The sequence below is a fragment of the Chiloscyllium plagiosum genome, unplaced genomic scaffold (assembly GCF_037043375.1).
Source record: "Chiloscyllium plagiosum isolate Xiang-an unplaced genomic scaffold, Cpla_swu_hap1 HiC_scaffold_5, whole genome shotgun sequence".
NCBI lineage: Eukaryota > Metazoa > Chordata > Chondrichthyes > Orectolobiformes > Hemiscylliidae > Chiloscyllium > Chiloscyllium plagiosum.
Window position 1 is genome coordinate 72014900 of NW_028270143.1, and position 13622 is coordinate 72028521.

Genomic DNA, 13622 nt, shown 5'->3' on the forward strand with positions numbered 1-13622 from the left:
GTTGACAAAAAAAAGTGCGTCCTTCAGTTTTGCTGAACTATATCTGTCCCTTCGTTGCAGTTAGTACAGTGCAGAAAGCTTAAGTGACTCCTGTGATTTGCCTCCCACACATGTGGCAGTACCTCCAATCCTTTTTGACAAAATAATTTCTGGTTAGTTTTTTTTGTGGCTGATTGAGTGCTGCAATCCACTTAGAAGAAATATCTAGACTCCTGCATTGTGCACAACTTTTCAATATTGCTCATAGTTATTCTAACATTGAACATTTTGGTAGGGAATGGAGGAATACGGACCACATAGAAGCAAAAGATTTTATGTTTAGAAAAGTCTTGTGTCGGTGAAGGCTTGGTGAGCTGAAGGGCCTGTTCCTTTGTTTTAGGTCTGCATATATATACATATATATATATCTTTGTAAATATATTCAATTATTAGATTAATTAATTGGTCTTTTGTAAGTTTAATTGCTTTTATTCCAATCATAATTTTACTTGCAATAATTAAAATATCCAATATAAAAATATCATGCAGAGTGTAATTTGGTATTGTTTCTGTATTGCATCCAAATATTCATCCTGGTATCTGTGATATAGTCCTAAGCTTCTGATCGTAGAGTGAAATAGGTTGAACTGGCTTTGTATTTTTGCCTTTTATTACTGTTGCTGTTAATTTATTGGCAGTAAAACAAGTTAATTGTGTTATGTTACCATTAACTTGATTAATAAGCAGCTAAATAGTTGCAGCGGCTCATTTATTTTCAGTAATTGAAAGCTCTATTGACTATGGAAACTGATCTTTAAATGGAAAGATCCTCTGGGGGGGGGGAGCGGGAGTGTGAGGATAAGGGGATACTGGCACTAGCAGATGTTAAACCTCATAAACAGAGGTGTTGTTGTGTCATTGTGCATATCAGGTAATGAGGAGATATAGTATTGTGACTGAGGCATAAGTATTTACAAGTTTCCAGTCAGTACATGACAAGAATCAACCTAATAAACCAGTGTTCATTGTAATACATCATTGTAATGACGATGATCGAGTGCGATCAGAATGAAGCAAATTAATAGCAAAAATATTGTCACTGAAAATCTGGAACAAAAATCAGAAAACACAGGGAACACAGCAGCTTGGTCAGCATCTTTGGAGAGAACAAACCATTAGTTTTTCAGGTGTAGATCATCTGTCATAATTCCAAGGTATTTCAGATGAACCATGTCTAAAAAAGAAACAAAGGGAAAGAGAGGAAGTGGAATGGACAAAACACTAGTGAATGTGCACACATGCTTTGGAAAATTCTGATGAACAGTGTCAATTCTCATTTCAGATGACATAGTTTCTTCTTTGGTATTCCCTTGGGATCAATTCCCTTGCATCCACTCTGGTTTGAGGAATTCTGTGCAGGCTAGTAAGTTCAATATTTGCAGATTGAACCTTCTCTAGTTTGGTCAAACTACAGATATGGACTCATGCATTGGTAGGAATTTTGCCACTTCCATGGAGGCTTTGAGGACATAATTAAGGCATTTACACTGTCCACCTGAAAATATCTTCGCTGGATTCCATGTTGTTATGAATAAGAACAAATCCCCTCAAAACATTTTAAGGTAGTCTCAACCCTAACTTTTTCTTATTTTGAAGGAAATTATAAAGTATCTCAGATGCAATTCGACTGGTCAAACTGCATGATGTTAGACAAAACACAATTTACTTAAACATTGTAGTTAAAATACAACCAAAGAAAGAGGAATTTAGAATAAATTAACTCTTTGAAAACTTAACAAAATAATAGATACAGTAACTATTACTAATTACCATTCCAACGTGGTAACATCCCATATACACACCCTTTGGCAAAAAAAAAGGAAAATTCAGATGCAGATTCTGACATGCAGTTCTCCAATCTAGGAGGAAAATGACATCAAGAGAAAATTTAGGGAGAGTAGCAGCCAAGATACATTCACTGAAGCTTCTAAATCTTTTGAGACCCTAATAGCTCCGGCTTAAAGCTAAACCTAAAAGCTTTTTAAAAACATCTAGAAAGCTTGGTCTGTGAGAGCTGGCCACACCCAGGCTGCTTCTGTTGTTTCAAATTTCAAAAAAGTACCAAGGCCTCAAGTTTTACTTTCTTAGAGACAGCTCTACACCTCTGCCTTATAACCTGTCTTCAATAACAAAAACAGGATAAAATAACCTCTTAAAATGACAGCATCGTCACAATGTGGTATCAAGTATAAAAATAATTTATCTGCCAGGAGGATCCACTTTCGTAATTTGTGCCTCAGTGCAGGTATGTTGACTTTGGATCAGATGCTGCTGTTAAACTACCTTTCTTACCACTGAATTTGGAGCATCTTGTAAGGACACAGCTAGTGATAATTCTCCAATGCATTGGGGTGCTTGTTGTAGGTTATTAAAACCTCTAAAGCACACAGGAGTGTATGATCAGTGCTGCTGAATGTACCTGAGTCTCAGTATTTGAGATCCAGGCCCTCAATTACTCTCCTCCTTCGTTAGAATCAGAGTTATGGAGATGACTTGGAGGTGCCAGTGTTGGACTGGGGTGGACAAAGTTTAAAAATCACGCAACACCAGGTTATAGTCCAACAGGTTTATGTGGAAGCACTAGCTTTTGGAGAGACACACCTTCATCAGGTGGTTGAAGGCGCAGTGCTCTGAAAGCTAGTGGTTCCAGTTATAGAGATGTACTGCATGGAAACAAACCCTTCAGTCCAACTCATCCATGCCGACCAGATATCCTAATTAAACCTAGTCCCATTTGCCAACATTTGGCTCATATCCCTCTAAGCCCTTCCTTTTCTTAATACCCATCCAGATTCCTTTTAAATATTTTAATTGTACCAGCCACCACGACCACTTCCACTGGCAGCTATTCCATAGACTACTGCCCTCTGTGGAAAATGTTGCCCCTTTTAAATGTTTCCCCTCTCACTTTAAACCTATGCTGTCTAGTTTTGGACTCCCTCACCCTAGGGAAAAGACCTTATCTATTTATCCTATCCATGCCCCACAGATTTTATAAACTTCCATAAGGTCACCCCTCCAACTCTGCTCCATGGAAAACAGGCCTAGCCTATTCAGCCTCTTCCTGTAGCTCAAACCCTCCAATCCTGGTGACATCCTTGTAAATCTTTTTTGAATTCTTTCAAGTTTCACAACATCCTTCCTATAGAAGGAAGACCAGAACTGAACGCAGTTTGCCAAAAGTGGCCTAACCAATGTCCCGTACAGCTGCAACATGACCTCCCAGCTCCTTTACTCAATGCACTGACCAATTAAGGCAAGCATAACAAATGCCTGCTTATTACCCACTTTCAAGGAACTGTGAACTTGCACTCCAAGATCTCAGCAACACGCCCCAGGACCTTACCATTAAGTGTATAAGAACTTCCCTGATTTCCCTTTCCAAATTGCAGCACCTCACATTTATCTAAATTAAACTTCATCTGCTACTCCTCAGCCCATAGGCCTATTTGATCAAGATCCTGTTGTACTCTGAAGTAATCACCTTCGTTGTCCACTACACCTCCAATTTTTGGTGTCATCTGCAAAACTTTTATTAACTTAGATAAGTTACTGCTTATTGCGGCTGCCATTATAACTGGGAAGATGACAGTGTAGACAACTTTGGGTATAAGGAAGGGGGCTGGCGTTAGAAGAATCAAAGCAATAAATCTAATCAGACTAGAAAACCACTTCAATATATTGCCAAAAGAGATGTGGGAGATGAATTCTTTGCATAGCAACATTAGGGTCCCAACCTAAGAGCTAATGTCCAGCCTCTGGAGAATTGTAGAGTTATTGACTTTCTTTCTGTGTATAGAATGAGCTGCCAGAGGGAGTGGTGGAGGCTGGTTCAATTACAACATTTAAAAGACATCTGAATGGGTATATGAAAAGAAGGGTTTAGAGGGATAGGAACCAAGTGCTAGCAAATGGGACTAGATTAGGTTAGGATATCTGGTCAGTAAGGACGAGTTGGACTGAAGGGTCTGTTTCCATACTGTACATCACTCTGACTCTATGACTTTACACAAAGGCATTTGTTGACAGTGATGAATTTTGTTCTCTGTCATTTTCTGTCAAGTGGGAACTCCCATGATATGGAAAATGATCGGTGTTTTTCAGGATCACACTGAAGAGGATGTTGATTTTCTGAGCATTTGATGAAAGACTCATTTTTTCACATGCTTTGTCAGCCGGAGTTCAGGTTCTAAGTGAGTATGCTCAAATGACATAATTAGCACATTGGAGCTCAGTGTTTGACATTGGAATGATTTTGATTTGGATTAACGGAGTAATGTTTCCTGTCTGTTCAGCAAATGACCTCCGTGCCTGTGAGTAATATGATAGAAGTGAGGTGCAACACTGCCATGCAGAAGATGAAGAGGAGGGTTGGCATGATGACAGATTGGTTTCACTCCATTCTTCACTAAGACAGGATCTGTAGTTCTTCCATCCATGAAGAATCATTTATTACATGTTACCTTGGAATTGATGAAGGAGGGAGAAACAAATGTCTGAGGGCAAACAGATTTGGGCAGGATACTCAATAAGCCATCCCAATTGAAGGCTTTTTTGAGGACAAAAAAGGCTATGTAAAGTAATTTTGCATCTTTTCTTGGATTTACAGCATAGTGAAGATAATTCTGGATGTAGGTTTGCTTGCTGAGCTGGAAGATTCATTTTCAGACCATACTAGATAATATCTTCAGTGACCCTCTGGATGATGATTCCTGCTTTCTATTTTAATGTTTGGGTTTCTTCGATTTAGTGATGTCATTTCCTGTGGTGATATCATTTCCGGTTCTTTTTCTCAGGGGGTGGTAAATCGCGTCCAAGTCAGTGTGTTTGTTGAGAGAGTTCTGGTTGGAATGCCATGCTTCTAGGAATTCTTGTGTGTGCCTCTGTTTGACTTGTCTTAGGTTGGGTGTGTTGTCCCAGTCGAAGTGGAGTCCTTCCTCATCTGTAAGGATACTAGTGACAGAGGGTCGTGTGATTTTGTGGTTAGCTGATGTTCATGTATCCTGGTGGCTAGTTTTCTGCCTGTTTGTCCAATGTAGTATTTGTTACAGTCCTTGCATGGTATTTTGTAAATGACATTAGTTTTCTTTGTTGTCTGTATAGGGTCTTTCAAGTTCATTAGCTGCTGTCTTAGTGTGTTGGTGGGTTTATGGGCTACCATGATGCCAAGGGGTCTGAGTAGTCTGGCAGTCATTTCTGAGATGTCTTTGATTTAGGGGAGAGTGGTTAGGGTTTCTGAATGTGTTTTGTCTGCTTGTTAGGGTTTGTTGCTGAGAAATGTGCAGTCTGTGTTCATTGGGTACCCATTCTTTTTGCGTACACTGTATAGTGAAGATAACGTCTACTGCCCCTCTTAGTGGCTGAAAACCACACTGTTATCTGTGAGCGGCTGTTTGGTCACTTGAGGAGCTTTGCAATGCTCTTTGCTGTGGCAGACAACAGGGAGGCTTCTTTGTAGTGACTGCAGTCAGACTTGTTTCTTTCTTGAAGGTAGTGATGGCCAGATTTCTCCAAAATCTCCTGTTATGTAATTCTCTATTGATGTATTGGATGTGGGTGTCAACAACTGGGCCAGCATTTATTGCCTGTCAGATTACTGTTTTCCATCAGATTATTGTTTTTCCATGCATTCTCACTCACCTTGGGCTTTTGGGCTGTGTATGTTGGCAGGTTGCTGATGATTTTGGAACCTGGATATATGAAGCTATCTGTAATCTCAACGTCACAATCTCAAATACAAATTGATAGTTCATAGGTCCTGGAATTTGTCATCTCCATCTGCATACAATTAATGATCTCTTTCTCTACCTAGGCCAGGTTCAGTGTATGAGTAATGCTGTATACCTAAAGACTTCCGAATGCTGAACTGGCCAGTACTGGATGTTCTTACCTCTGGTGCATAGAAGGTGAGATGATGGATCCTGACACGCATAACCAGGAATCATTTACCAACGGCAGTGATCACTGAAGACTGACTGTCTCTGTTTCTGCAATGGCCTTGGACAGCAAAAACAAACACAAAGCTCAGCTGGCTAAGAAAGCACAGATAATAGCCACCCCACTGAAGCCCACACCACCTCAGCCCACTATCTTCATGTGCAGAAAATGTGAAGGAGACTACCATGCCAAATTGGGGCTTCTGTTTAGCATAGTTTTTGCCTTGGTGATCAACTCCATAATTTTACATGACAGCGATGTCAGGGATGGAAAAACAGTCATCTTATATTCAAACTATATAAAACACTGGGCGGTTTTGTATAATACTATCAGTTATAGTCACTACAATGCGTTTATTGCCTATCAGATTATTGTTTTCCATGAAGGATGTGATTATATTAGGGAGCGTAGAGGAGAGCTTTACGAGGATGCTGCTAGGAATAGAAAATTTTAGCGATATGGAGTGATTAGATAGGCTGGAAATGTATCCTTTGAAATGAACAACATTAAGGGACGAATTAATTGAGGCAGTGAATAAGGGGGACCTATTCCTTTTAGCAGCAAAATCACTCATCACAGGGCATTGATTTTAAGTATTTGGTAGAAGGATTAGTAAAGGGGAGTGAGGAAGTGTATGGAACTGACTGTCTGAAAGGATGATAGAGGTGGACACCCTGTCACGTTTATAGAGTACTCTGATATGCACTTGAAGTGCTTTAATCTAGCAGGTTATGGACAAGGAGCTGGAGAATGGAATTAGTCTTGATAACTCCCTTTCAGCCGAATCAGTCACACTGAGCTCAATGGATTCCTTCTGTGCCTTCCTTTTTATATGTTTCTCTGCATAGTAGTGAAAATTGAAAGACCAGCTGGATGTATAATATTAAGTCCTTAGATTCAATCATTCAGACTACTCTTTCTAATATAATTTCCTTTTTGCCTCACACCATAATCCATCTAATTTAATCATTTCTACCTTCAAGCCAATCACTTCCCATTCCTTTTGTTCACAACCCTCCCTTCTCTTTGCCTGCCTTTGTACTTGCTTAAGTCCTGTTCCATCTACAGCATCTTCTAATACTCATGGAAAAAAATGTCAAGTATTTTTCTGTCCACATTATGCCTGTCTTGCTAAATATTTCCTGCATGTTCTGTCCTTATCATGTTACAATGACTAATTATTTTTAAAAAAAAATCCCAGCTGTCAACAGAAAGAGTACGAGAAATACTCATATAAATACATATATAAGCAATGAATTAGGAACAGGAGCATTCAATTCCTGGAGTAAGCTCTATCATTTGATAAGGCCAAGGTTTATGTAATTTGGTCTCATCTCCACCTTGTCGCCTCCCTCCCTAAATCCTTGAGTTCTTGATTGATAATTGAGCCTCAGTAATTCGGCCTTAAAAAAATACTCAATAACCCTGCCTCCAAGACTCTGAAAAAGCAAGTTCCAAGGACTCCCAGCCCTCTCTATTTTAAACTCAGTCCTAGTTCTGGTAACTGCTACAAGGTGAAACATTCTTTCAGCATTCACCATGCCAATTCCCCTCTATCTTATATGCTTCAATAAGATTCTTCTGAACTGTAGCGAAACAGGCCCATCCTGTCCAAACTTCTTTCATCTCAGAAATCAGTTGACTGAAGTGCTTCCAATTCAATTATCTTCTTTCTTAAATAAAGAGACCATGGCTTCACGCTGTATTCTGAATGTGGTCTTGTCAATATTTTGCACAACTGCAGCAAAATGTCATTTTATTAAAAAAAAACCTTTACTGTAGCTAATAAGCTAAAATAAAACAAATGCCACCAAACAAAGGAAAGGCACCTTCACGTGGATCAACTTTTTGACCCCCTTTTCCCCACATGAAGCAATTGTATGCAGTTGCAATGTTATGTGTCAAGGTTGCTGCCTGATGCTGCTGTGCTCTCCCAGCACCACTGACCCAGATCTCTGGCTAGAGCCAACATTTGCCCAGAGGGCAATTAAGAGTCAAACACATTGCTGTAGGTCTAGAGTCACTTGTAGGCCAGACACTGAGAATGGCATTAGTGAACCAGGTGGTTTTCCCTGATAATGGATTCATAGTCATCTTTAGACTCTTAACTGAATTAAAATTTCACCATCTGTCATGGTGAGATTCGAACCCAGGTCCCTTTTTCTGGGTCTCTGGATTAACATTCCAGCAACAATACAACTTGGCCATTGCCTCCCCCATTTTAAATGTTGTAATTGTACTCTCCTTTACCATCATTTCTGGCAGCTTGTTCCAGATACGCATCCCCTCTGTGTGAAAAAGATGCTCTTTCCAGTCTTTCCCCTCTTACTTTAAACCTATGCCATCTAGTTTTCGATTCTCCGACCCTGTAGAAAAGACCTTGGTTGTTCACCTTATCTATGCCCCTCATAATTTTAGAAACCATGATAAGATCACCCTTCAGCCTTTTACATTCCAAAGAAAAAAGCCCCATCCTATCCAACCTGTCATAACTCAAAACTCTCCAGTCCCGGTAAAACCTCGCAAATTATTTTTGCATCCTTTCCAGTTAAATAACATTCCTTCCTGTAGCAGGGTGGCCAGAATTGAACATAGTACTCCAAATGTGGCCTTATCAATATCTTGCACAGCTGTAATATGATGTCCCAACTCTTGTATCAGTGCAGTGACTGATGAAGGCAATCGTGCCAAACGCTTTCTTCACCATCATATCTATCTGTGATGGCACTTTCAAGGAATGATGTACCTGCACCCCTAGCTCTCTCTTTTCAACAACACTCCCCAGGGCCCTACCATTAACTGTGTAAGTCCTGCCTTCATTTGACTTACCAAAATGCAACACTTCTCATTTATCTAAATTAAACTCCACCCACTGGCATACGGGTCCAGTTGATCAAAATGGTGTTGTACTCTTTTAGATAACCATCTTCACTGTCCATTATACCACCAATTTTGGTGTCATCCCCAAACTTACTAACCATGCCTCCTATAATCTCATCCAAATTGTTATTATAAATGATGAATAATAATGGATCCAGCACCAATCCTTGTGGCACACCGCTAGTCACAGGCCTCCAGTCTGAACAAAAGTCCCCTACCAACATACTCTGTCTGCTACTGTCAAGCCAATTTTTGTATCTAGTTGACTAGCTCTGCTTGGATCCAATGTGATCTAACCGTTGTAACCAGACTATTATGTGGAATCTTGTCAAAGGCCTTGCTAAAGTCAATGTGGAAAATATCTACCATGCTGCCTTCATCTATCATCTTGGTCATCTCTTCAAAAAACTCAATCAAGTTTGTGAGACATGATTTCCCATGCACAAAGCCATGCAGATTATCCCTAATCCGTTCTTGCCTTTCCAAATGCATGTAGCTCCTGTCTCTCAGAATCCCCTCCAACAATGTACCCACCACTGCTGTCAGGCTCTGTATTCCCTTGCTTTTCCTTGCAGCCTTTCTTAAACACTGGCAGAGTGTTAGCCATCTTCCAGCATCTCACCTGTGGCTATCGATGATACAATTATCTCTGCTTGGGGACCTGCAATACATCCCTAATTTCCAAAATTGTTTCATTGAGTATTCTAAAATGGATTTCTACCAGATAGGCCCACCTTGGTGATTTCTGATTCCTTCAGTTACCAAAAGGCCCATTTTCCCCTTCTCTTTGATCAAAGAAGCAGCTCTTACCAGCATCATTTTTAGTTGCTCACACACAATGTCTTTTCCAGCTGTTTCTGTCTTTTTGTCTCTTTTCATGTCTCTGTATTCAAAAAGCAGCTGTCTCTTTTTTTTGTTAGGGCTTGAAAGCTCCCATTAGATTTTCAATAAATGTGATTAGAACTTCAAAGGGACTTCATTGGATGTAAAGCACTTTGGGATGTGAAAGGTGCTATATAAATGTCATTCTTTTTTTCATGCTTTCTTTCTTGATTTCCTGCTAGTTGTTGTTTTCGAGCAGATTCCTGTGTTAAATGGGAGACAATAGAGCCAGATCTGCTTTTTTTGTTGCAATCAAGTATTTCTTTATTTGCCAGTGAAATAACCATAAGATTCAGAAAGTCTTTTACAGTTACACATGTCCCTGCAGTGTCTCAAATCATGCTATTTAGTATTCAGTTATCCTCACCAGTGCCTATCCTTGCACTATCATTCAAGAGAGGTGTTTCTCTTCAGAAACTAATCTTTTGAGTACTGCTGAAATTCACACACAATAAATTAGTTTGAGTTTTGCATTCATTTTGCCTCTTCACTCAGGGTAACATGACCCTTCAAACCACTGGGGCACCAGTAATAATAAATGTTTTGCCTCATGCCTTTCAGCTTTTAATCAGATTTCTCAGGCAAGTATTTAGACAGTTTGCAAGATGAGCAAAGGATCTTAAAGTTTAATTTCTTGAACATTTCTTTTTTTCCTTTGGTTGTAGATCACAACACTTATAAACCATAAAGAGAAACCAAAGAAATCTGAGAAAACACTACGAGCAATTCAACGGGTAGGGCAAGCAGTAAGCCTGGCTGTTGGAAGGTTTGTCACTGTTGGTGAAGCCATAGCTAATGAAAATGAAGAATTAAAAGAAGAAATGTATTTTGCTTGCCAGGAGGCACGAAGAGCAGGTAGGTTGTCTTATAAAGCATTACAAATGATTTTGGGCTGAAAAATTAATGATGTGTGAACCTTAGTTGCCACTATTAATGTGCAAATTGATTGGTAACTTGCAGCAGGGAAGAAACATGCTGTTAGTTTCCCAAGCTGTGCACCTCCATGATATTCATGCAGTCACTTCATATTCCACACTAATTGCCAAGTTACTTTACCACAAATAGTCATATTCTGTAATTAGTAACATAAATATCCTTTTGATATTAATGACTGTGAATTAACTTCTTTGGCCTGAAAAAGCGAGGTTCTCTTTCTGTCAGATTGGGAACCGTTGTTGGAGATTTGAAAGCTAATTATTTTCTTTTCTACATTCTTTCTCTCTCCTATTCAATCTTTGTCACCTTTTTATTTCTTTTTGTGCATCTGATTTCACATTGAGAATTCGATAAAGTGAATGCAGCGTTCTGTCTTGCTCATTCTTTGTTTTAAAAAACTGATTTGGTTAAGGAGATGCACAGTTCGTACCATTGTTCAACATGGCCCCAACTATTAAATGCAGCTGTGAGGGACTATTGCACTAATGGGGGTGCATATTTTGGAGATATTTTAGGAAGACCTGGGGAGTTACGCCCAGCTTCCTGACCCCTTAACCAACATAACTAAACAATAAATGATCGTGGTCATTGTCACATTGCTTTTGGTGAGAGCCTACTGTTTGCAGATTGTTGTCTTCTTTAATGGCAACAATATTTCAAACCTAATTATTTGACTATCAGGAACTCTGGGGCATCTTTTTGTCATAAAAGCTGCTGTACTTCAATGTAAGTTATTTTGGAAAGTGTCAACATAAATATCTCATTCTGTCATGTTCTGTCTGTTTTCCTGCATTCTGCCTCCTCCCCCTAACCTGCCTGATTGTTATTAATTCCTTCAGTTTCATATATTTTTCCTGGTCTGCCTTGAATCTCTTTTGTTTGGCTTTGTTGCCCCTTATATTATCACTCTTCCTTCTTCCTCTTACTCTTGGGTTTATTTTTGACCCTCTCAAATGTCCCTCTCTGAACTGGAAATATTTTTAATCAACCTGTTCAGACATGCTATGAAGCAGGTGGGATTTGAACCTCTTGGCTAAGAGATTGGGATGCTCCACCAATAAGGAATTGAATGGTAAAGTATAGGTCAGATTACATGGTTTCACCATGTCTTATTATAGCAAGCTTCATAAACATGATGTTCTTTTGTTACTATAGTCGGAAAAGTTCAGTTGGGACAGCATTAGTCTGAAGATCTCTGATTCAGTCCTGGATTTCAGCAGAGAATGTGGGTTGTTTCCATTTCCATAGTTCATAGCTCAGTTCAGAGAGTGTTATACTGAAGATCTCGAGGTTCCCAATTTGGGGACAACACTGGGGGCGCAGTTTTAAATCCTACTTCAGTAACTAGTGGAATTTAAATTCAATTAATCAATACATCTGGAATTGAAAGCTGTAATGGCAATTGTACAACTGTCAACTCTCTGATTTAGAGCTGGTAGAGGCAGGATTATTGAATATTTTTCAGACTGTGATTGACAGATTTGTATTAGGCAAAGGAGTTAAAGGTTATCAAGGATAGATTGAGGAATGTGAAATTCAAAGCTATGATTTTATTGAATGACAGAGCAGGCTTGAGGCTGACTTTGAATTTGCATTGTTACTACTTAGTGAGTTATGTGAGGATTTTCTTTGTTTAATATATGATTGAACAATTGTTGAGATTTTCATCTGTTAATGATGGTTCCACACCTTAGCAAAAATGGTGCCAGGATTCCAGGTCCAGGATTCCTCTTGTCATTTTTGACAGATTTTGTTCTGGGGAGGTGGGGTGAAGGTGGCAGGGTATGTTTCACACATTTGGATGGTGGAGGTGGAATCCCAAACCCAAGTGGGCACTCATACTCACATTGAGTTCAAACAAACCCCATTTTTGCTGGATTAAGAGCTATTTCCTATAGTTTCTGAATTACAGTTTTCACTGTGGTAGCCCACTGAAAACCAAGCTCTCGTATTCCCACAGTTTGCACAGAAAATATGGACCATTATGAATAAATAGATTCTAAGTTGCATTCTTGCAACATGTTTGAGGTGAGGGATGCCAAGGTCGTCCCTGCTGATTACACTTGCAGGAAGTGCACCCATCTCCAGCTCCTTCAAGACCGTGTTAGGGAACTGGAGCTGGAATTGGATGAATTTAGGATTATTCGGGAGGCAGAGGGGGTCATAGACCGGAGCTTTAGGGAAGTAGTAACTCCAAAGATTGCTGACAGATGGGTGACAGTGAGGGGGACTGGGAGGAAGCAGCCAGTGCAGCCGTTCCCCTCAAGAACAAATATACCGTTTTGGATACTTGTTGGGGGGTCGACTTACCAGGGATAAGCAATGGGGTTCAGGCCTCTGGCACGGAGCCTGTCCCCGTTGCTCAGAAGGGAAGGGTGGAGAAGAGCAGAGCAATAGTTATTGGGGACTCAATAGTTCAGGGCACAGATAGGCGGTTCTGTGGGGGCGAGAGAGACTCACGTTTGGTATGTTGCCTCCCAGGTGCAAGGGTACGTGACGTCTCTGATCGTGTTTTCCGGGTCCTTAAGGGGGAGGGGGAGCAGCCCGAAGTCATGGTCCACGTTGGCACCAACGACATAGGTAGGAGGAGGGCTGAGGATGTTAGGCAGGCTTTCAGGGAGCTAGGTTGGAAGCTCAGAGTTAGAACAAACAGAGTTGTTGTCTCTGGGTTTGTTACCGGTGCATGTGATAGAGAGTCGAGGAATAGGGAGAGAGAACAGTTAAATGCGTGGCTACAGGGATGGTGCAGGAGGGAGGGACTCCGGTATCTGGATAACTGGGGTTCTTTCTGGGGAAGGTGGGACCTCTATAAACAGGATGGTCTACACCTGAACCTTAGGGGCACCAGTAAGCTTGGGGGGAGGTTTGCTAGTGCTCTTTGGGGGGGGTTTAAACTAACTCTGCAGGGACATGGGAACCTAGACTGTAGCTTTAGGGTGCAGGACCTG

The 13622-nt window shown here is 40.3% G+C and overlaps 1 protein-coding gene across 4 annotated transcripts in view; it reads left to right on the forward strand.

Moving 5' to 3' along the window:
- Positions 1-13622, forward strand: part of ctnnal1 (catenin (cadherin-associated protein), alpha-like 1) — a 323942-nt gene that overhangs the window by 180597 nt on the left and 129723 nt on the right. For all 4 annotated transcript variants that reach the window (XM_087987306.1, XM_087987305.1, XM_043690224.2 and 1 more), the window contains exon 2: positions 10404-10593. In XM_087987306.1, coding sequence (XP_087843432.1) covers positions 10404-10593 — 190 coding nt within the window. The remainder of the gene's footprint in view (positions 1-10403; positions 10594-13622) is intronic.